Genomic DNA, 23,836 nt, shown 5'->3' on the forward strand with positions numbered 1-23,836 from the left:
ACAGTCTCATTATAATAATGAAAGGTTTGTCTGATGACAGAAGAGAGGAGTTGAGACCCTGTGCATGTGTTTATGTAGAGAGAAATAACAGAAAGAATGAAACCATGTAGCAACTTCAGTAGAATCTGAGGAACATTCAATGACGCAATTCACCATCAAAATACTCTTATGCTGTTATTGTTTTAGAGCAAGAGAGAGGTTAAAACAGACTCCACAGTCGTTCCCACTCTGTCAGGCAGGTTTATGGCCATTTGGATGTCCCCGTCCCCGTCCCCTCTGTGGATTCATTATGGCTGACGTCAGTGTCTGTATTTTAGGATAATTATGGTGGTAAAAACAAGATCGAATGACAGAGTGCAAATGTTTTCCTAAAGCTGTTCGTTTTTCTGGTAGGCTTTCAGAGTATAGGAAACCAGACCATCAGATCATGTACAGTACGTGTGAACATTATATTTGTACAGACAGACCATTTCCTACAAATGTGTTATTCTCAACAACCCATATCAGTGTTTTGGAGGCAAAAGATCTGAACTAATTATTAAGATTCAGAAGTTCCTAAATATTAAGATGACCAACAATGGAGGCTGTAAAGTAGCAGATTAAACTTAATTGTTGATTTATTCTACTTTATAATCATTGTGCTGTCGGTTCAATCTGTTCCTGACTGAGCCCATCTATACGCACAGGTGGCACAAGCCCATCAGACGTTCTTCTCAAACAACAGCACTCTGTTTGTTAATCCCCGTTTGACTGTCCAGACAACACAGACACATTTCATGCTCCACAAGCTACAGTATCAATGCTTACTGCCTGACTAAAATTAGCATATTAAACAAATACAGACCGGGCAGCTTTGCATGAAGACACAAACTAGTGTAAAACTTCGTTGTTAAAAGAATGAAGGAAGTTTCCAGGTAACAATTAGGGCTGGACAATGTAACTAAAATGATATCTCCCCTCAAAAAAGGTCTTCTAAATGTATAAATGCAAATGTAAATATATATAAAATAAATCTATAAAAACATAAAAATAAAAATATACATAATTATAGACCACTAAATCATTAAAAATAAATACATTAAAATTTTAAAAATTAAAATAAAATTAAAATAAAGTATAAATATATAAAAATGTATATGAAAATATAGTAAAATAGATTAATTATATATAAAATCTCCTAAACATAGTCTGCTACATAAAATGACTAAATACTTATAAATAGATTAAAATAAATATATTAGTCAGCTAATTGACTAAATATAAATGTATTAATATTTTTAAATGACGTGTATACAAGATAAACTATGTATACAGTCTGCTGAGTGAGTAAATATTTGTAAATATTTTTTACATATATTTCAATCACATTCATAATATATTCACAAAATATTTTATAGATAGATAGATAGATAGATAGATAGATAGATATCATATTTTTATATCATTAACAAAATCATTGTGAATGTTGACATCACATAGCCTTAGCAACCATAAAACAAAAGGTTAGTATGCTCAGGTGGTCATAATTAGCTTTTCATTAAGCATGGCAAAGGGCTTTTCTTTGAGCACTGAATGCAAGTCATGGATCAGTCTGACAACCTAATGACTCTCTCTGGGCTTATCAAGAAAGTCATCAATGCTTTTAAAAAATGCTGGGCTGCTCGTGCCATAAATGTCATTCTTCAGGGCAAGTCAAACCAGGTATACCCTCAGACAATTATGCAACCTAGAGAAGAGAAAGAGAGGGGAAGGATTATGCAACACTCTGCGGTTGTGCTCCTAAATTTTATTCCATGTGAATGCAATTGCCTCCCGCCAGCACACCAATCAAACAAATAGTTGGGATTTTTGACATAATGAACGGCAGCTCCAGTGTTTGCATTCGCCTCATAGCAACAGCCTCATTCTGTAGCTTTCATTATGCAAAAACCTAATTAAGTGTGTTTGTAACTCATTGAAAAGCAAAGTCCCCTGCTCCCTCCCTCCCCCCTTAAAGCCAACATCAAATATAGCTGTGGTCAAAAGTGTCCTTTGACTCCCTCAAGCCTGTTTTCAACATCTCTGATTACATGTAAATGAAGTGTAGGGTCCTGTTGAGACCACCAACCCCTCTCCCCTCCCCTCCCCACAGGCTCCGGTGACCTCCACAAGCCCCTCTGTCTCCCCTCGGGGTGCAGACGACCCCTCCCTCAATGGCTGGCCGCAGCAGGACTCGAGCTCTGATGACACACCGGGGAGAAACTAAGAGGGGGTAAAAGGTCTATTAAGGAGACAATGTGTTTCACAATAATCACCTGCCTGGCTCTCAACCATTACACACACATCTCTCCCACCAAAACCCTGCAGTGCTTTCTTAGAGGTCAGCCAAGGAGCTCATTTAAATAGAGATGCATTTATCTGTTTGCGGGTGACTTATGGCCTGTCGTATTGGGGCGCTCCTCGTAAACAGCGATTCCTACTGGTTCCCAAGATTGCAGATAGCTGGGAATCGTGGGACATTTATTGAACTCCAAGGAGTGTGTGGCATCGACACTGAATAATAATGATAATAATAATGTCACTGCTTTCTGCTGTCAGAGGCCCTGTTACCTGGTATTAACTTTTGTTTTAATCATTACAATCAAACTCTTGAGTAGTCAGAAACACATATCATATTTATAGTGTGAATGCTAATATAAATGGTTGACAATGGCATAAAAAATAAATAGACATATGCCATATTGACATATAAAATGAATAAACATTAGACATAAAAAGTTATACATAGTGAAAAATTAAAAATCAAAAAAATCAAAGAAAGCAGACATAGAAATTATTTAAAAATATAATCTTATTTAAAAAATAACTTCAAATGTCAAGAAGCCAAGAGTAAAATTAATAACTCAAAGTCCTGTTTAAAAAACATGTAAGGTAATAAATAAAATGATTAACTGTATTTTATTAACTGTATAAACTATATAAATTAAATTATCTAAATAATTATATAAATTAATTTAAACAATGCATAAATATAAAAATAATTTTAAAAACATCATACATACATGATAAATAGACATTAGAAATAGACATGTAAACAAATAAAGAAGACATGAAAATATGCCATAACAATTTAAAAATAATACATTTTAAATGCCAAAATGACAATAAATATCAATTGTATTACACATTGTATAAACATATGTAAATAATAAATAAAATTATAATCCATTTTAATCAATATAAGGATTATATGGATGTGTGTGTACAATACAAAATTTGAATATGTAAAAATATGTAAAATGCAGGTTATAAATAACTTATTTAACTTATAAAATTTGGAAAGGCTCATTTGTGCCAAGACATCATAGATCTTCAGTATGCCAGATATCAATAGGAATAATTAAAGTCTAGTTAATATGAGAGCTTGACAACATGGTTTAATATATATCATTTAACATGATCAGTATAACAAATTAATAATTTTTGAAGTGAGAATTATTTTCTTTAAAAACATTTTGTGCTTTATCAAAATGCAGTAGTATGTGATGCATGTAGTCATGAAATCTGAGACTCTGTCCTGGACAAAATGAGATCACAAGTGGTCACAGGAGACACATTTGGAGATGCACATTAATAACAGGTGTAAACAGGGCCAGGGTTACACACCCCGGGTCAGATAGGCTTTCTGAACATGTACGCTTTTAGCCAGTGAAGACTGGAACGCTTTCAAGCTTTTATGGATTGTCCAGATCTTCCTTTAACAACCCAGACGGGACATGTTGCAACATCCTAAAGTCTTTTATCCACATCCAGATCTTATTGTACAAAGAGCAGAGGGGTTAGGACACAGTCTGAGATGTTGTGGTCTGTCTGGGTCTGGTCCCTTTTGATTTACACATCTAGTACCTCCATATCTGTCATCCATTTCCTCCCATTTAACTTTATGACTCTTGGTGACTGTTTGAAGATCAGTGGAGGAGGACAGGCTGCTGCAGGGAAAGGAAAGTCAGAAGTCTCACAAACAAAGTGTCTTTCTACATCTCTCTCACATAAACAGCATCTCTTGTTCTTCTCAAAGTCAGTGTCACTTCTCAGAGCCGGGTCATTGAGTGTGCTGAACACACCACTTAAGAGATGTTGAACAAACAGAGAGCTGTAATTATAGAGTAAGACCCGAGTAACTCAGGAGAGCCATCGGTGGAAATCAAGAAGTACAAGGTGTCAACAAGCCTCAAGATTCTCATTATGGGGCCTCTTTACGCTAATGTAAACGCTGACTGAATGCAGTTGAAATTGTAGCTCTATGGACCTATGGAAACTCTAACGGGGTCTCAGTGTATCCTTGAGAAGGGGCAAGGGAAAGGGCAATGGGTGGGACGCTGCATTGTTTCTAAAGCATTATTCAGCTTAATGTGACAGTGTTTGGGTATTAGTGCCTGTTGAACCGCCATCAAGATGGAAACTAAAAAAGCGGCTATTTGTTTTGTCTTCATTAACTCCAGAGTCAGAAGTTCAGATGAGGCCAAACATTTGGAAGAGAAAGAAAACGATGCCTTTCATGTGCGGCAACAAATCTGAAACAGACCGAGAACAATATTTCAGGCCAATAAAGCGTAAATCAATGTTAAGCAGTTCCATGTTACTGTCCTGTCTGACAAACGATCGCTAACATCCATATAGATCCCAATGAAACATTATAATAATAAGCTGATTGGGAAACTGATGACATGAAGAACCAACTGTCTTCATTTTATTATTATTGACAGTGCTGCAAAGCCATTTTAAGTGTAGATAACATGTTAATTAATCTTAATCAGGATTTGACCCTAAATGTTAGCATTTGTTGATTATTTAGTTAACTGGGAATTAATTAAGAATAAACTGACACTGAAAAAGCTCAGATTTTGATAATTCAAGTTGACCTTATGCAAGTCACACAAGCTAACCAGAGAGAAAAAGCACAAACCCCCCCCCCCCCCCCATTTCTAAATCTTCAAAAATAAATATGAGACTGTCTGCCAGCCAAGTTCATGGATTTATAAAAAATATATATATATATATATATATATATATATATATATATATATATTTTTTTTTACTTCGTCAAGAAGAAATATAAAAGAAATATGAAGAACTATATATAAAATTTTAAATAAATACAGTAATCAAGGTGGGCAGGCCTTAGAGAATGGTTAATTTCTATCATTTTGATTATTAACGTTCATGATTAGATGAGCATCACAATAATGGTAAACAATATTAAAATATCATCAGCTATTCTAGTTGTTTATCTCTGGTTTTGCTAACCCAGTAATGCTGGTGGAAATCTCTAAAGCTCTCTTCAATCAATAGTGAACACAACCAATAAAACTAAAGCCAGAGGCCTAAGAGAGGGGATGATATATTTACTGGTTGCATGAAGCAGACAGCCTGCAGCGCATACATACCACAACACTAAAAGCCCTAAAGCCATCTGATCACCTTCACTGGCTGAAATAAAGATACTTCTGAGAAATTCTCTCCTGACAATGAGTACGAGAAGAGAGCGCCCTGGTTTCTGGTGGGGAGATTGTTTTGCGTGGGTTATCCACCAGTTGTTCATGTATTAAGTTTACTAACTTGGCCTCTCGCTGACCTAGCTGAATGAGCTGGTTTCAAAAGAAGATTGATCTGTGTGTGATCTCTGACAGGCGGGCCTGAGAGAGTCATTGGGCCCTGGAGAGTAACTCAGAAGCAAGGCTAAATAAACACTGACTGCATGCTTCTCATAGCCCACTGTCTCAAGCCCCAACCCGTCTGCTCCACTGGGCCCAACTGACCTTGAGCGCCAGAGCAACCACAACTGCCCTCTGCACAAATGTAAGCTAGCAATAGTGTGGATTCATCAGGGTACAAAAACGAGGTCACATCTAAATCTCAGCTTCATTTGGCCTTCTTTGAAGTGTTAATTCATTACATAGATAGTATCAAACACTATTCACTAAAAATAGTGCGAAAATCATGTTTGATCCCTTAACCTTCACAGAAAAGCACTACAGTGATACCAGAGTCAGATGGCACTGCGATGATATTCATATACAATGGTATTTACTTCAAAGAATGCAATGGTACCACCGTGGTACAGAACCAAAAATATGGTATTGCAAGATTATGTCCAAAAAACAAACATACAAAAAGCACTGCCGCAAATGATAGTACTACATTGACAATAAAATATTCATGTAAATACATGGTACATTAATTTCAGTATCATTGTACATGTCCAAAAATCTAGGTAACCATGGTTAATTTGGATTCATTATGAATATTACCCACCAAATCTCAATATCTTGGTCTTCATTTGCTTGTACTTTCACAGAAACACAATGGAAAACACAATTACAATCAAAACCTAAAAAATGCTGACATCTAAATTCCCTGTGAACTTCTTAGAAAGAACTACGGGAAAGTTCTGCAAATTACACAATGCTTTTTTTTGTTTGTTTGTTTGTTTGTTTTTGCTTGTGGTAATCCTCTTCAATTCCATTTAAAAAAAATCTATAAGGGCAATAATTATCTGTGATTCAAAATATTTAGTAACAACAATATGGATGCACATGGATGTTTGTGAAATCTGACACCATCTTAATGAATTTCCTGTACTTTATTCCTATTGTCCTTGATGTTGGATATCTATGGTTATCATGCGTGCTAAATAAACAAAAATTTAACTGACTCCGATTACGAGAATTGGTGGTCTCAGCATGGATAAAGAAACATCTTGTAACCAGGCAGGAAAAGCCATGTGTTCCTAAATGCCAGAAAGAGGAGAACACAGTCTGGTTTTCACACAGCTGCAGTAATCTAAACAGACGCACTGTGCTTTAAAAAGCCAGACCTATTCCAGGAGGCCATCTCTGCTAGATTCTGGAAACAGAAGGGGAACTCTCTCCAATGTGACTGTGAGGGACACAAGGTCAGATACTTATTTAAGGACAGCAGTCTTGAGTTCACCAGGTTTACTTGTTTGCACTATTGTCTTGCACTAAATATTCAGCTTAAAGTATCATTTAAATGCATTAAAGTATCATTTAAATGCACTAAAGTATCATTTAAATGCACTAAAGTATCATTTTCTGATATCTGTTCTATGTTGAATCTATTTTTCTCTCCAGTTCATCAACAGCAGAGATGTCTATTGCAAAGATGCATTTAAATCAAAAATAAATGCAACATTTGATCCTCATGTTTTCATCATGTTCTTCAATGCCAGAGGAAACCTACTGCACTGCTGACACTGACGTGAATTTGCTGCCCTTGAACAATGTTACCCAGATGGCATGGAGGAAGAACTTTAATTGTTTGTTTGCTAAAGGCATGCAGAGACTAAAACTAGATGGCAAATTTAACCACTATCAGCTCTAGAAAGAGGTTTGGGGTGGTTTAACATGCCCTTGACATCAGAAGATTCAAATCTTAGGCCATAAAATAAACAGAAGAGCAAATTTAGGGTTGTTTAGTGCATGTGATGCTAATTTAACATGGTTTCTTGTGTTCAAAAGTACATAGAAAACCAGCCACTATCATTAAATAAAAAAATCACTGAAATCCACTGAATGACTTTAACAATGGGATTTAATAAAGAATAAAAATACAATCAACATACATTAACATTTTTTTTTACAAAAGGGTAATTTACAGCTAATAAGGTAAATGGCGAAGCTGTTGCTCATGCATATTTAATGTGCATTTAACAAAAGCCCTTAACAATCAGCAGGTGAACTAGTCTTGGTAGCACTGGACATTTCTCAGACAGACTGCGTCTGTAATACACTGCTTTAGCTCAGTCATACTTCCTATTAAATTTCCACATATGGCTAACCCAATATATTAAGTTATAAATATCTTTAAAAAGGTAAACCATGTGTGAACAATGCATTTACATAGTACTTGCTATGTAAACATATCACAGCAAAAGCTCAAATTATAATAAATACAAAACAAAAAGAAAAAAGGCAACAGACAATGACATCAAGGGGGTAAAAAGTGCAGGGGAAGGCGTTGTGCTGGACAGAAGTTGAGTTCCCAGCTGACTGACAGGCAGTTTTAGGCCGTGCAGCTGATTTCTGTCTAGGCACTTGATAGTGTGATAATGAAAAGAAGCCAATTTGATTGGCTGCATCCTAACTGGTCTCAGTGTTCCTCAATTCTCTCACACTGTGGTCATGAGTTTTAATGAGCCTGATCGGAAACGTAAGATCTTCTTCTTCAAGTTGTGGGAAGCCTTGATTTTAACAAATGCCTTTGCCTGTGCTGACGTCATTCCGTGGGATCCTGTACCGGCCTTGTTGAATTGGGGCCAATTTACCCCTGCACTCCCCTCAGAGTCACTGCTAGTGCTGCTCTCATCTACATAGTTCGCCTCGCTTGCACTCGACTCGCTGTCCCCAAAACAGTTGGTAGTATAGTTACTGCGCTCATCCTCGCTTGTGTCCAGAATGGTGGAATGGAAGAGAGAGGCGCACTCTGCCGAATATTCAGAGTCGCTACCTACGTAGGCGTAGGGACTAGTGTAGTGTGCATTAGACGGCAAGTACATGGCTGACATGTGACCCAGCATTTCTCGTTTCTGCCTGCGGTGAGCCCTCTTGAAAGCCTCCTCGTATGGGATCTCGTGGAGACCCCTTGGCCGCCGGTGATAGTCATTGCGCTTGTACTTGGGTTTGGCCAATACTGCCTCATGATGTCGGTGATGTCCGTGGTGTCTCTGGGCAGAAGATCGACCCCCTGTGGAACTAGTGTGCTTCTCCAGGATTTGTCCTTCAGGGATGGAGGCAGGAATTCTCTTGGTTTTTGTGGAGGCCTTCTTGGAAGATTTGTGCAAGTGGTGAATGTCATCAACTTGTCGAGACCGCCTAGATCCTGTCCGATGCTTGTCAGTCTCTGAAACATGCTCAGAAACATGAGGTCTACTTTTCACACTGGTGGAATTTTTCACTTTGACAATCTTGAAGTTCTTGGTGCCACCCTTGCGGAGATTTACATTCTGTTTCTGAGCAGGGATGTACTGGGCACTGACCAACTGACCTCCCTCATCTTGACTTTGTGAAGAAGAACCAAGGCTGAGCAACTCTGGAGCCAGCTGCTCGGCATCTTTACCACAACTTGCTGGAGCCTGAGCTTTAGGACTCCTCTTAAGATGACTTGCTTTCACTGCCTGTCCAGATATATTGTCCTCCACAGTGTTATAAGAATGCTTGCCGAGTTTGGGAGAGGAAACTGCATTTGGGCTGCCTAAATCCTGGCAGTCCTTCGATGCAACACTTAACAGCTGGCCTTTAGTGGCTCCTGAAATTTTCTTCGTCAAGAGGCAACCAGTGTTATTATCATTGGTGGTTGTGTAACCGTTCTGTGGCTGACTTGGAGAAAAGTATGCTCCATTTTGTAGGGTACCTCCCTTGGACCACTGTCTTTGCGGTGAAGCTGTACTTGGCTCAGTGCTAACTAATGATGAATCTTGTAAACACATCTGCCAGTTAGGCTTGAGGTCAGAGGTCCATTGTTGGGCCTGGACAGCAGCAGGGGCCCGTGAGCAAAGACTAGCCTGCCTTAAAATGCTCTTGGAGGGGTCAGTGTTGATGCTTGTTCTGGGTTTGTTGGTCCTCAAGGGCTGTGCCCTCCTCTGAAGTAGCCCAAAGATATAACTATCTAGTTTTTTGTTTGGGAGTGTTTGAGTGGCATGCCAGGAAGAATTCTGAGTGCCCACGACCTGCTCGGGTTTCTGTTCATCACTCGATGTTTCACCAGGCTTGGAGAAGTTACAATCGTCCTTTAGGTTACTAGTCATGGATTGAAAGAGGATGGGGCTCTGGACAGCCACCGCATGGAGAGGGCTGGGGTACCGGTAAACATCATTACCGTTTTTGGCAATGAGGTCACAGTGGAATTTGGACAAGCCATCGCAGAAGCCATCCGGGGAAGGGGAGTAGGATGCAGAAAGAGACCTGCGGACTGTTCCAGAACTTGAGTCTTCGCAATGGCAATCACACTCAGCACAAATGCCCAGCTCATCTGTAAATCCCAGAGGACACAACAGTTAATACTACAAGAAAAGGCAACGTCAGATTACTAAAACAGCTAATTGCATGATGCCATGGCCTGTGAGAGCAGATTATTTCAGATTCCTAGAGTGGTAGTGTTTAGCTGGGTGGGTGGTTGATTGGTTCTCATGTGCTAATGAGCCTTTTGTTGCTAGCTTATAGGTGTGGCTGGGAGAGCCATCAGCAGGGCTGCGAAACTGTTTCTATCTCTGTCTGGGACCAAACTTCTCTTGTTTCACCTCTATTTGCACAGTCAAGCTTAAGTGATTACAGAATGCTTTCTGCTAACGGTAATGCAACACAAAAACGGATGTCATTTGAAAAACTAGAAACATACAAACAAAGCAGCCTTTCTTTGTGATACCAGCTTGTAAGCCAGAGGAAGAAATCACCATTAAGTAAATAGTTCTACATTTGGTTAACAAAGCTAAAGAAGGGAAGAGCATTCTGAGACTACACGGAACAGTGCTGATGGGTAAGACCAGTCTGAATGACCCAGAAACCTCAAAGCGTCACAAGAAGACTCTCACCTGCAGGCTTAAGCCTTCCCTCGGAGGCACAGAGCGAGGTGTCAAGGGGGGTGCACAGGCAGGTGGTGGAACGACAACTGGACAAACACTCACTGAAGACAGAGTTGGAGGAATTGGAGAGGGATCCTGAAGCACCGTCGCTTAGGTCGTAAAAGCCTGGGAGAGAGAGGGTGAGAGATTAACACATTAATTTGACATCTTCAGGAACGAGGTGACAATGCAAAAACTGTGGTTTTCCACTGAGCTCTCTTCTGGAACCTACTTCCAATTACAATTTGAATAACATAGCTTCCAGGAAGGTATCCATTTGCAAAAGGAAACAGAGCTAGGAACCAGATCTCCATACATCACAATTGATATTAGCATTAAAATGGTGAAGTAAGGAATTAAACCATTACAACTACTACAAACAACACCAAAATAGATGTTCTCATAAAACAAAAGTCCGCCTTGGGGCTGTGAAGAAAATAATACCAGCTCGTGGACTGAAGAACTCCTTCACATCAGAAGCGGTTATAAGGCCATTTCAACAATCGAGACTTTCAGAGAGGAGCAGACACATGTGTAATCAATCTCCACTTTATATAACCTTTCTCCAACAAAAGTGCAGTCATAACCAGCACTAAAATGACCTCTCGTATTTGGAATGTAAACCAATGTAGCTGCAGCAGGCCTCTAGCACAGGGTGCAGATTGTTCGTATTACCAAATTAGTGTTTAAGCAAAACATCTAAGCAGTTTCCAACAGACATTAGGGCTTGCAGGTACACAAGCTACTACAGGCCCAAAAGCACATTAAGTAGTCTTATGCAAAGTGATAAAATTTGAACAGTCTGATTACCTCCCTCTGTTGATTGTAAAAGATTAAAAATACTTAAAAATGTTTTTCAGTGCTTATGAATCAGTTTCATTGGAAATCTGCCTATGCCACATGCTTAGATTTTTTTGATGATCAAACATGTAGTGCACACTCTCCTCTCAAAGTGTTATGGCTTCACAACAGATACTAACCTGAACTTGGCCGGCTGTCCGTTTCCACATGTTCATGCAAAGTCTCTGTGTCCAACCGCAGGTCACTGATCTGTCTGTCTAATTCCTGGAGCTGGTTGATCAAACCTGCATCACGCCTCCTAAGGCAGTTCTATAAAGAAACAATACATTTAGAAAATATGTTAATACAAGCTTTCATGAATGTCTAGTAGTTAAGCAGCTTCATAATTGCTAAGATAGTTTGGCATTTCATTTAGAAGATTTTGCCCTGCAGCCCTAACAACAATCTGGAAACAGTTGCATTTCACAATGCATTTCTCAATGCCGGTGGCTTCACGGCACTGATCAGACAGATGTAATGAACTAAATTAGAGTCACACCTCGTGTGGGAATAACCATTCGACTTTGACACACTGCTGGAGAGCAATTGGATGCATCTGACAACACTCGTATTATGTGCTGCATTCCAAATTAAGCGTGGTGAAATGGCAGACTGAGGAAAATGTGGCCCCTTCAAAGCAGATGGACATTACTTCAAATGACCTATAATCAGAGGCATGTTATCTGCTGCAAATTTTAACTGCTGTTTGCTGACAGGGGAAGTAATGCAGTGCAGATTCCAGGCTATATAGAGCAGTGGAATGGCGTTTCCTTCGCTGCAGACCGAGGCTGTAAAAAAGCCTGGTCCTGAAAGGCAGGCTGCGAGTGATTTATGGGCCCAGAGCTCTCAGCATGCTGGGCTGTGCAGACCATTTTTACACAGAAGTGCCATTTCCAGAGCACACCAATGGTTATTTTGAAACGCCATCAAATTAACCCCAGACCACTGTCGATGGCCTGGGCCTGGGTTTGGGACAACGGTGTCTACATTTCTGGTTTATACTCATTTCATTTAACTTATGGTGCTTTTCCACTGCATGGTACTGCATGGTATGGTTCACTTTTGGGGGGTACAGTACCTAGTACTTTTTTCAGTACCACCTCAGTTGAGGTTCCAAGTGAACAGTACCATTACCAAAACGTGACATGTAAACTCTGCTGATCACTGATTGGCCAGAGAGGATCGTCATTACCTGCATCAGTGAACTTGTGACACAGAGAAACAACAGAACCACTAGATTTAAATCAGCACAGCCAGCGAAGGCTCGAATGCAACTGTTTTGAACGAGTGCACCTTTTTTTAACAACCAAAAAAATGGCTGTTTCATTGTTTGTTGAAGAAGTACAGACGTTCCTCTAGTTGATAGCAGAGGAGCGGATCCAGCGAGAGCTTGATGGGGCAACGCGGAATGAAAAAGTTTTTCAGGAGTCACGGCAGTAGAGGCCGTGCAACTATAACGACATGTGAATAATCCCGCCCACTCTAAAGCGGTACTAAACTGCAGTGGAAACGCGAGCCGAGCCGTGCCCAGCAGAGTCGTACCATACAGTGGCCGTTAGTCAAAGACCACAGAGGATTGGTTGTTTGTTACTGGGAAATCATAAGGACATTAGGCATTATATGATCTGCAAATTACCATTAACTTTAATGTAGTTCTGGGTGTGAGGCAAGCAAACAAACCGACCTCAAGATAAACAAGTGTAATTATGGGGAAGACTCAAGCCACTTGTGTACATGTCTGAGGCTTTAGCGAAGCCAGAAAACAAATCCAAACCTTGTAATTCTTTTCTGTATACAATACATTAACCACAAAGCATGGACCCATAGGGTTACAATAATGGAAATGTTTGCAAATACCTCAAGTGGAACCAGGTGTCTTTGGCCCAACTGTTAAATTTAATCTTGGACATCCCCTAAAGACAGCAGGGGGCTTGAGCTGGGCGTGTAAAAAGTTCATTTCCAATGAAACCCATCAACTAATCTCATTCAGGCTGGTCAGACCCCCTTCTAGACTTGCATTAGAAACTCAAGGATGTTCCAGCAAGTTTTAATTTGATTTTAGATTTTAATTTGATGTCTAAAAGATTTTTAAAATTTCTCTAAAATTTCTAAAAAGTCATAATACAAAATGGTTTTATTAAAACTGTATTCAAAATCATACAAATTCTTACTTTTACTCTCAGTTTAGTTATGAGACCTCCTTTGCAAAAATGTAAAGTGGTGGTACCATGGTTATACTATGCCTTTTTTTATACATACCATAGTACTGTGGGATTATCATCTCTTACAAAATGTACAAGTACCCCCTGGTAGTACCATGGTATTTTTCTAAGTACCTTGAAGTACCATGCAAGCACAATGGTATATTAATTTTTGTATTGTATATATAAAAGTACATAGTACTACCATCAGATATTGTCACTGTACTATGGTACTGCCATAGTATTTTTGTAAGAGATATTTAATTACCAATACTAAAATAAAATTAAAAAATAAATTAGAAAATGTTTCTTCTTCAGAAATACAGGCAAGAGAAATGCTGCACTACATATAAACTACTTCAATAATAATACTTTTTTTAAAAATCAGTTTCTGTTACTCACCAATTGTTTTCTAAGCAATAAAATATTCTCCTCCAGAAGTTTCTCTTCAGTGTTCAGATAGCTTTCCTCCACTGTAAGGCAGGGTTTGCCCTCTCCCGCAACCACCTGACAGTTCAACACACTCCTGACAAGCAGTTCCTGTCTCTGTCTCAGATACTCCAGCTCGGTCAGACCCGCGACAGTCGCGTCCAGACGCTCCCGGGTTCGAACCCGCTCCACTTCACCGTCCGCCTTCTCCCCAGAGCGCGCGTCGCATTCCTTCCGATCCCGCATCATGAGCGCGCAATAATCCCTGGACACCAGCATCTCAGACAATTCATTCATTTATATATCCAGCGACAATAAATGCTATGGAGAATCTTCTTATGAACAAAGTGCATCTGAAAAACACTTATGACATGGTCAGATAATTTCCATGTTTTAAAAGCGATCATCAAAACCAAAAAAGCATCCAAAATTTCAGAGAAAAAAGAAAAAAATGAAAACTTTTTTTGCTATAGATATGTGGCATTTAAACCCCTGTTGTCCTTGCTGAAGCTCAGTATAAAAAGTCGAAATCCACAGAGAGATGTGTGCCGTCCGGATGATACTGGGATCTGAATGTGTTCTGCAGTGAGGAGCTCAATTACACATTTTCTCTCTCTCTCTCTCTCTCTCTCACACACACACACACACACACACACACGGAGGAAACCCTGCAGCTGAGGATGCGGCGGGGTCCTAACGCCCACCTGTTCCTGCTCTTCTGTCCTAGTATGGAAGTGTCTATTTTCATTCATGATGAATAAAACAACATTAAGACCTGCATTAGATAATCTATATTTCATGCACATGCACAATCATACAGAGTTTTATTAATTTTCCATTGTGTAACTATCCTACTAAACAAAAACAGAAACACATTTGTAGTACTGGCAGGTACATGAAAAATTAATATATGCATGTAAATACAAGCTTACAGCACCCTAAACCTAAAATGGCTAAAGTAAGTACTTTTATTTTTGTCTGAAAATAAATGTAATATATTTTTACCCATTTATCAAAATGTATAATGGTGGTAACAATAGTAAGGTGAGGATATCAGATGCTTTATGATTACCATATTCATATAAATTATGATATTTACACGGTATACGAAAGGATATCATCGTGGTAGTTTCTAAAAAATATGGTATTACTTTGGTTGGTACCATGTCTAAAAGAACAGGAAAATATACAAGTATTCAAGAGCAGATAGCATAACCTAATAAAATGTTTAATAACTTGGAATACAGATAATGACATGCATTATCAAATTAGATGATAATTAAGATGGGGTATTTCAAGGCACACAGATGGATGACTGCCCTCTACTGTTGTTACAAAAACCCTGCAATAATTCACTTCCTGGACTATTGCTGATAAAATATATATTTATAATTTACATTTATGTATCCATTAATTACCCACTTTTTTATTGATTTGAATTAAACTGATTGAAATTTTTTTTTTATTTTTTTTTCAGTCAGTCCAATAGTTTACTTTATAGACAAATCTATATTTTCTAGATGCATACAAGTAAAAGACTGACATTTCACCAAGATGTAGGGGAATATACATTGAATCAAATAAAGAATGATCTAGAGGTTTTCTAAAACACAGATCTGTAAAACATATGTTTAAACATTATTTATGGTAATAGACTCCACAGCTGCTTCTATAAGAGGTTGAAGTCACATTTCTCAACTAGCTCATTAGTCAGACGCGTGGAGAACTCAAAACAGACAGATTTGTTTGAAATGAATCAAGAATTTACATATCAAGACTGTAATTGTTCTGGCAGATATTTTGGATTCAAACGTGTGGTTTTAAGACAGGATTTGCTTTAAATTTAGACCTTTACCAATAAAAGCAATTTACACCATTTGTACAATTAATGGATTCTTGTATCTAAATTCCAATTAAAGGAAGGGACATTGTGTATATTTATCAGAATAAATTAGTTGTGCTCGCAGCTCTGGGGGATAGACTCATTCCATGGAAGGAGGTTTGCAATTGCGTGTCTAATGAAAAACACTGCACCTCTCAAACCCCTGTCCATCAACGTCAGCCAATGGCTCAGACAGTTTCGTTTGATTTGCAGCTAAGTAGGCGGTGAAGATGAGTCAAAGAGAGGAGGAGACCCTCAGTAGACGGCACAAAGCTTAATCTCTCTTTCAAAACACGACAGGGATCGAGGAAATGGGATCCATGGCTGCTTCTATGAGGAACAGATGTTTGAAACACAGCTGGTGACCCTCTGAAACATTAGCCCAGGCCGAACGGTTACACAAGCACACAGATGTACACACACAGTCACTGATGTGGAAAGAAAGAGTGGCTTAAGGGCAAAAAACTCAATAATTCGACATAGTCGTGATGGCAAGCCGCTACCTCCAGCTATGACTGCGGGACAGGAAATGACCCGGGATATACATACATTGTAATTGGATCAAAGGCTGTGGTCTTTGTGCCACCAGAATCAAATCTCTCAGACAAACAGGATAAATCCTTCCTTTCATTGCAATTTATCCCTTAAAAGCTCACTGGTTCAAATATGATACAAAACCGATGAAGTGAGAAGTGTGCATTTGTCTCTATTAAAAAAACGGAACTGTTTTTGTAGCCAACCCTTGATTATTTTATGTAAATCATTTCCCATAAACCTGACCCCCCAAAAAAGCCAGACACTTTCCCTTAGACTAGCATTTGCTAGTACAAAGTCACATTTGTGCTTTAACCTAATCCAATCACTCACAGTAATTACCTTATGAATTTTCTGAGGCCCATTAAACAAGAACAGCACCCCATTATGTAGGACTGGGGAATAATTTAATACATCTAAATACATCAAAGCCTACTGCTTTACAGATGCCGAACTGTGGGGCCGAATTGAGCAAATGTGCCGCAAGGATTTATGAGCATGATAGCAATAGTCACCCTTCACCTATATCTTATATCATGCTGGACACAGAGCGCTTTTATACAACACATCAGTCATATAGATGTTATTACTCTGAATTTACACCGAAAGATTCCAGCAACCAGCCAAAAATAACTAGTTCTAGGTGTTTGTTTTAATATTCCTACAGTGGTAGAAACAAAACTTGGCCTGATGAAGCTTCGACGTCAAACGGATGCTGTGCAGTTCATACAGGTGTCAGTGTTGAGTCTGTGATTGTAATTCGAAAGGAAGAGCTTCTCTGTGAGAAACCACATGTGCTGAAACTTCACATGCACTCATCAATACCGTTGAGAGATGCTGGACAAAACCGAAGGCCAGATCTTTGTTCACCGAATCCTTGAGCTTTCCTGATGCTACAAAGGATAAAAAGACAGCATTTGAAGGTTAGAAGAAATTCTTATAAATGAATTCCATATGTCCTTGTTCAAAACAAGCGGTTTTCGTTTATACAAACTGAGGGACAAAGACAAAATTATTGTCTGTGGCAATCGGCAGCATGCCAGAGATGAGGTGGAATGCCTCAGACAATATTTTTAGTGTAAAACATAGTAAACATTTAGGTTTAAGTCTTAGGGTTACACTTCTAAAACAACGCTTATTTTAAAGGCATAGATCACCCAAAAATGAAAATTCTCTCATTATTACCTAACCTTTCACTTGTTCCAAACCTGTATGAAAAATGAAACCTAACGAAAGTAAGACTAAAATATAATTAAGAAATAATGTGAGTAATTCCCTAATGAATTAAAACTGCACAGTGAGGTAACAGACAGTGAGACAAAGATACTCACAGCTGAATATTAATGCAAAGTCAGTCCTGCTGCTACTGAAGGGTGTCTCATGTGGGTCCTGCCATAATTCAGACTAACAATAGTGCTTTTAGGCTATTATTAAGTTCGGTGTGGTTTTAGTTTCTGAAATATCCTACATATGCTCCTGTGATTGTACTGCTGTTCAAACACAACATATGGAATAAGAGAATCCTTTATGTTAGCAACAGAGATCTTACAATTTACAAGATGAGAAATGATTTGCAGCAAAAGATTATTTGGCCCATTTTTGAAGTCATTCTAGAAGATAATTTTGACAAATAAACTATAAAAGAGAAAATAAAATTACAGATATGATAACTAAAACATACAAAATGTTTAAGATCTATTTGAAACAAAAACACATTGTAAATGTTAATGTAAAGTTACAAGAAAATAACAACAGATTTGAAAAAGAAACATTACCACTGAGACATGTGGAGATGCTTTGGACTGTGATCATGACTTTCAGCCTATTAAAGACTGGAGATTAGATTAAAATAAAGGCTGTATGGAGCATTGATGTGTCACATTGCAAAAGTTTAATCAAATCGTCTGTACAGAATGTCCTGGCAGAAACAACAAAGTTTAACTAGACATCTTAGCTGAGCTGTCTGAGGTCAGGACATTGTCCAAGGAGTTGTTTCTTCACAGATTTGCTTACTCATACAACTTCTTACCACACAAATTCTCATTTATGAAATCCCAGCTATGCCTTTGTACTTTAAACTGGCTGTGATCCGGTCCAAAGGTCTTTAAAATCAAACAAAAGGAAACCAAGAATAGAACTATTTACCTAAAGTAAAGCATGGAGAATGTGATACTTCAGCTAAAGGGAATGGCTTCAGCTAAAAGTGTTTTAGAGGCCCTTTTATTCTGTGGAAAATTTACACAATAGCAGTCAGACCAGGCATTCTCCAGCATCTATTTACTGTCAGCCTGCAGATCTTTAAGAGTATTAATGGTAGGGTAATGTGGACCTGCACAATGCCAATTACCCCCTCTTATCACACAGACCGCTTCACACCCATTTACCCCATGAACACGCTCACAACGGCACTCATACACACATTATATGGGCACATATGAGTACTTTTCCATAGCAAGTACACACTGATCTTGTGATGAAAAGATTTACATGCAGCAGAAAAAAAAAAAAAAAAAAAACATGTTTCTTTAAACAAAGAACAATAACAGTGAAGAGATGAAGTAAAATGGCTTAAGGCAGGGCTTAAACTATCTTTTTGAAGTTTTGGTTCAGCAGATTTTTTTAAAGAAATTAATACTTTTATTCAGCAAGAATGAATTAAATTGATCAAAAGGGATAAGTGATCTATTTCAAATAAATGCTATAAAATGTTAAAATACAAAAAAAAAAATGTAATATGGCTTCCACAAAAATATTAAGCAGCATTTTCAACACTGATAATACAAAATGTTTCTTGAGCCTCAGATTAACACATTAGAATGATTTCTGAAGGATCATGTGACAATGAGTAATGGATTGATTATTGTTGATCTGAAGTTTTGCTTTGCATGAATGGATGAATTTTTTCAAAATATTCAAATAGAAAACTTTTATTTTAAATTGTAATAATTGTAAATTACTGAATTAAAATGATTGAAAATGAAAAAAATCTTGCCAAACCTAAATTATTTAAGCGTAATGCATGTAGATAAATATGAACAGATGCTTTTAACTTAAACATACAAAAAAAAAAAAAAAAAAAAAGAGTTGCCATTGCCATGCCGACAAGTTTCATCTCAGTTTTCACATTTAACATGACATATTCTGATGCATAAAGATATCATATTGCAATATGATGATGGAACAATCAATTTTCTCAACAAAAATGAAATAAACTACTATTGTGAAAGCAGATTGGAGGCTGATACTTCAAGTATATACTTACAGGCTTGCTGTATTAGTGTGGAGGGTTGAGTGTGCTCAACTGATGTTCTCCATTTGTGGTTCTATGATGCTGTTACAGTTCAGTTCTCTGTTCTGGTGCCATGTCTCAGACTCAAGATGTGACGCTTTGTTTTGAAACATCTGAAGGAAACTCTTTATGAGATAAACAGCATTTCCACCAAAGCCTGAGAACTCTGAGTATGGACGACTACAGATTTGAAATGTCAAATATAAAACTAAACGATGCAGCCAATAGTTTATGGCCCACTTCATAAAGAAAAACTTCATAGCTCATATCCTGCAACTTCGGATGCATTTGCTGTCTTCCAAATGTCAAACAACCCATGTATCTGGCCTGGTTTCCATATGCTTCATATGGTTTCATCTTATTTGGTTTCACAAATTCAGCGTAATTAAAGTGAAGGGGCACAGATTTAAGAGCCAAAACCGAACTTTCAAAGGTTTTAAAATAAACTGATGTTTAGTAAGTGAAACGGATCTATAATCTGGAGAAAATTAGTTTGTGTAATGCAGCGATCCGTTTCTAAACTGCAAAGATAATCCCGATTGACTTTTTGCTTTGCTTTTCTAATCCCTGCAGCACTTGCTTTAACCGGAAGGTTATGTGGAAACAGTTGTCATGGCAACATCTTACCAGCCTCCGGTACTCCTGCATCCCTTCTCCATCCCTAAATCATTCACCCCGGTGAATTGTGTGTAATTAAAACACACTCACACCGCCGGAGACGCTTCATGCTTCCTCAGTTTATAAAAGTGCTCTGGGCCCCTTTGGGTCTTTGAAATGGGTTGGACATGGTGGGCTGTTTTCAAATGAAAATGACTGTATAGGTCAAAAAAAAAAAAAAAATGTTTCTCTTACAGTTACAATTTATTATGTCAAAAGTGCAAGATACAAAAGTTAATGTATGTATATTATATTGGTCAAATATGTTAGTTTAACGACCATTTATACAACTGTATTTATAAAACATGTAAAATTTTAATGAATTATTAATTTATTTGGCAATTAGCAATACAATAGGCAGGATAATAACAATCAGCCACTCATTATTGTAAAAGAAACCCCATTTGGGACAATTCATATCTTAGTCCAGCCTGTTTTATTATTATTATTATTATTATTATTATTATTATTATTATTATTTTTTTTTTTTTTTTTTTTTTTTTTTGTGATTATGACTGGCTGACTTTGAATTAGATAAAAAATAAATAAAATATAAAATAAATAAATTAAACTTTCAAAAACATACATACATACATATTTTTATATTATATACATATTGCCATGACATTATTATATAGGAATATTTTATAATTTTCACACACACTCTCTCTCTCTCTCTCTCTCTCACACACACACACACACACACACACACACACACACACACATATATATATATATATATATATATATATACACATATATATATATATATATATATACACATACATACTGTAAGTCATTTTATATATACACACACACACACACACACACACACACACACACACACCACAACATCTGTAGTCATTTTGGATAAAAGCTTTAAATATAGCAAAAACCAAACAGCTCTTTGGTTTAGCTAAATGGATTTAACACACTTATAGGCTTAAAATTGATGGTGCGTTCATTCATCCTGTCACGGCCAATGTGGATTAATAAATCAACATTGCAGCTGTGGGCTTATCAACATCTCACATTCTAATAACTCTGAAATATCATTCATATCACATGGCAGTTTTCCGCCACAGGATAATCAGGATTACTACATTCATAGTTCTAGATAATTACTCTCTCCTGATTGATCAAAGTGTCCATCACAGCCTGGCACTGAGACATTGAACCACAAAATAAATATACCCATTTTTATGTGTATAAATCAAATAATACGCAGAGCTGATTAAATCAAGCACATGGGAGTTGACTATAATTATACTATAAAAGCATAACCTTGACTATTTTAAGGCTCCTCACGCTCTCCGTTTCAGTTACATGAGATTGGCTACTAATGAACAGAAAGCTGTCCACACTTTCATCACACTCTCAGTTACCCTGAGATGTGTTTACTCAGGACGACGTTTCTGTCTCAGCATTGCATCGCTCACACCATCGGAGGCGTAAATCACCATTTTCCTCGTCTTTGGCGGTATCCCTTAATCGCCTTAATTAAATGGCGACTGTGGCTCCAAAAATAACTTGGACTTTCCAGCGCTCTAAAGGCCAGATCAAACAAACATCTGCAGAGAGCCCGTGAGGGTCTGCGGTAAGAGGCGGGGACCGGCGACGGCCCTCAGAGACTGCAGCAGGCCTCTCACAAACGTCACCAAATAAAAGATAGACTCCATTAGGGCCCAAAGGTTTAAGATCTGCTTCGTGTTAGAAAACTGTGAGGCTTTCCTGCCTCCCTCCCGTGTCCCACTTCAATCCTGACTCTGGGTTTCTCTAAAGCTCATGGATTAGTTTCTGCTTTCCTCAGCGCTGCTTGGCCACACTGATGTCTTTCTGCTGTCCATCAGGTGAAAAATACAAACCAGATTAACAATACACTCCATTGCCATATGTGAATTATGGATAAATGCCTACATATTTCAAGTACATGTTGGATTGTGCATGTCAAAAGTCAAACTGGTTTGTTTGTACTGACCATTTACTAGACCATCTGGCCCTCAAGAGTCAAATGGACATTTACAATTTATTTTATAATATTAGCTATTTCACCACTAGAAACATTGGTGGGAAAGTCTGGAGCCCAATGAGAAACAGACATGCCACCAAGACCACTTTATTAGTGCCAAGTGGTTTCAGATTTCATTCTACAGAAATCACTTCAATAAGGCCTGCATATTTTTTATGCTGTAAATATTTTACAGGGGTCTGAGGTGGGGTACCATAATCTTCAAAACCCAGCTGTCCAATAGTCACGTTCTAAATCAAAATCTGTGCTATACGTTTCCATTGTTTCGAGAGCTTTCAATAGTCAACCATTATTCCATGAAAGTTTTAAGACTCTCCCTTCCAGTCCTGTTTTTAAACCATTAATCAAATCACTGAAAATAGTGCATGGAGAGTGTATTGTTCTCAGAGAGAGGCAGAAAGGGGTGGAAAATGAGAGAGAAACATTTCAAGAGTACCTAGAGACCACAAAGCATTCAACATAAATTCTATTTTGGACATTCAGTCTAAGAAAGATGGAAAGGAGAGAGAAATAGAGCAGTTTTTGTGACTGAAGTCAGTCTTCACAGTACCTCTATATCCAGGAGCGGTCGATCCTATTTTGATGGTGAGCATCTTTCTGTCTGAACACATATAATCAATATCAATCTCCAGTCTCTATCCATCACAGGCTCCGTCTTTATGTGTATATTTTGTCTGCAGCATTTCACAAAGGTCACCTGGAACTAATACACCTTAAATCTGTGAAACCGAAAAACGAATGACATGCAGGTTCCTGAGGACATGGCTTTTAGAAGCAGAAAATATCTGTAAGATTGGACAAAGATCTGTTTATAGCGGTGACAAACAACAATTACGTTTCTTGCAAACATATTTCGTTCTTTGGAACACAACAGACAAATAAAACAATTGAACACTATCTCTTTGTTCTTCTTTTAAGACAATTTGAGAAACCACTACATTTGCATTCATAGACTGGTGAATGCAAAAAAATCCCAATTCATGATAATTAGCATCCTGTATTTGCAGGTGGGACCCAGAGGTTGCATATGCAGGGATTTCTTCTGTCTGGTTTTGGCACACTGCCTGAGGCACAGATCAAACACACAGTAAAGCCACTGTAAGAAAGCAGCAGAAAACAGCAGGTATTCTGGGAAGGTATTAGAAATAGTCTCAACCCTGCTTTTGTTTTTCTGGCTCCACCTGTAAGAATCCTTAGCTGTCAGCGGTGCTGAATTATTAATGCTCTCTCAGACATATGCACACTTCTACACCGCCATCAATCTCAACGTCTTAGACACTGAGTAGTCATCCAAAACAGCTCTGATCTTCCTGCATGTGACTCATCTGATTTTCTATTGAGGAATTACTTTATTATA

General features: G+C 38.0%; 1 protein-coding gene across 1 annotated transcript; it reads right to left on the bottom strand.

Moving 5' to 3' along the window:
• Positions 1 to 7,575: 7,575 nt before the first annotated feature.
• Positions 7,576 to 14,683, bottom strand: LOC109102542 (dapper homolog 1-like). Its single transcript, XM_042773611.1, has 4 exons — positions 14,062 to 14,683; positions 11,599 to 11,728; positions 10,589 to 10,744; positions 7,576 to 10,029 (listed from the first exon to the last, which is right to left on the bottom strand). The coding sequence occupies exons 1-4, from the start codon at positions 14,383 to 14,385 to the stop codon at positions 8,171 to 8,173; spliced, it is 2,469 nt and encodes an 822-aa protein (XP_042629545.1). The 5' UTR covers positions 14,386 to 14,683; the 3' UTR covers positions 7,576 to 8,170.
• Positions 14,684 to 23,836: the final 9,153 nt, after the last annotated feature.

Source organism: Cyprinus carpio, chromosome A17 (genome assembly GCF_018340385.1).
Source record: "Cyprinus carpio isolate SPL01 chromosome A17, ASM1834038v1, whole genome shotgun sequence".
Classification (NCBI taxonomy): domain Eukaryota; kingdom Metazoa; phylum Chordata; class Actinopteri; order Cypriniformes; family Cyprinidae; genus Cyprinus; species Cyprinus carpio.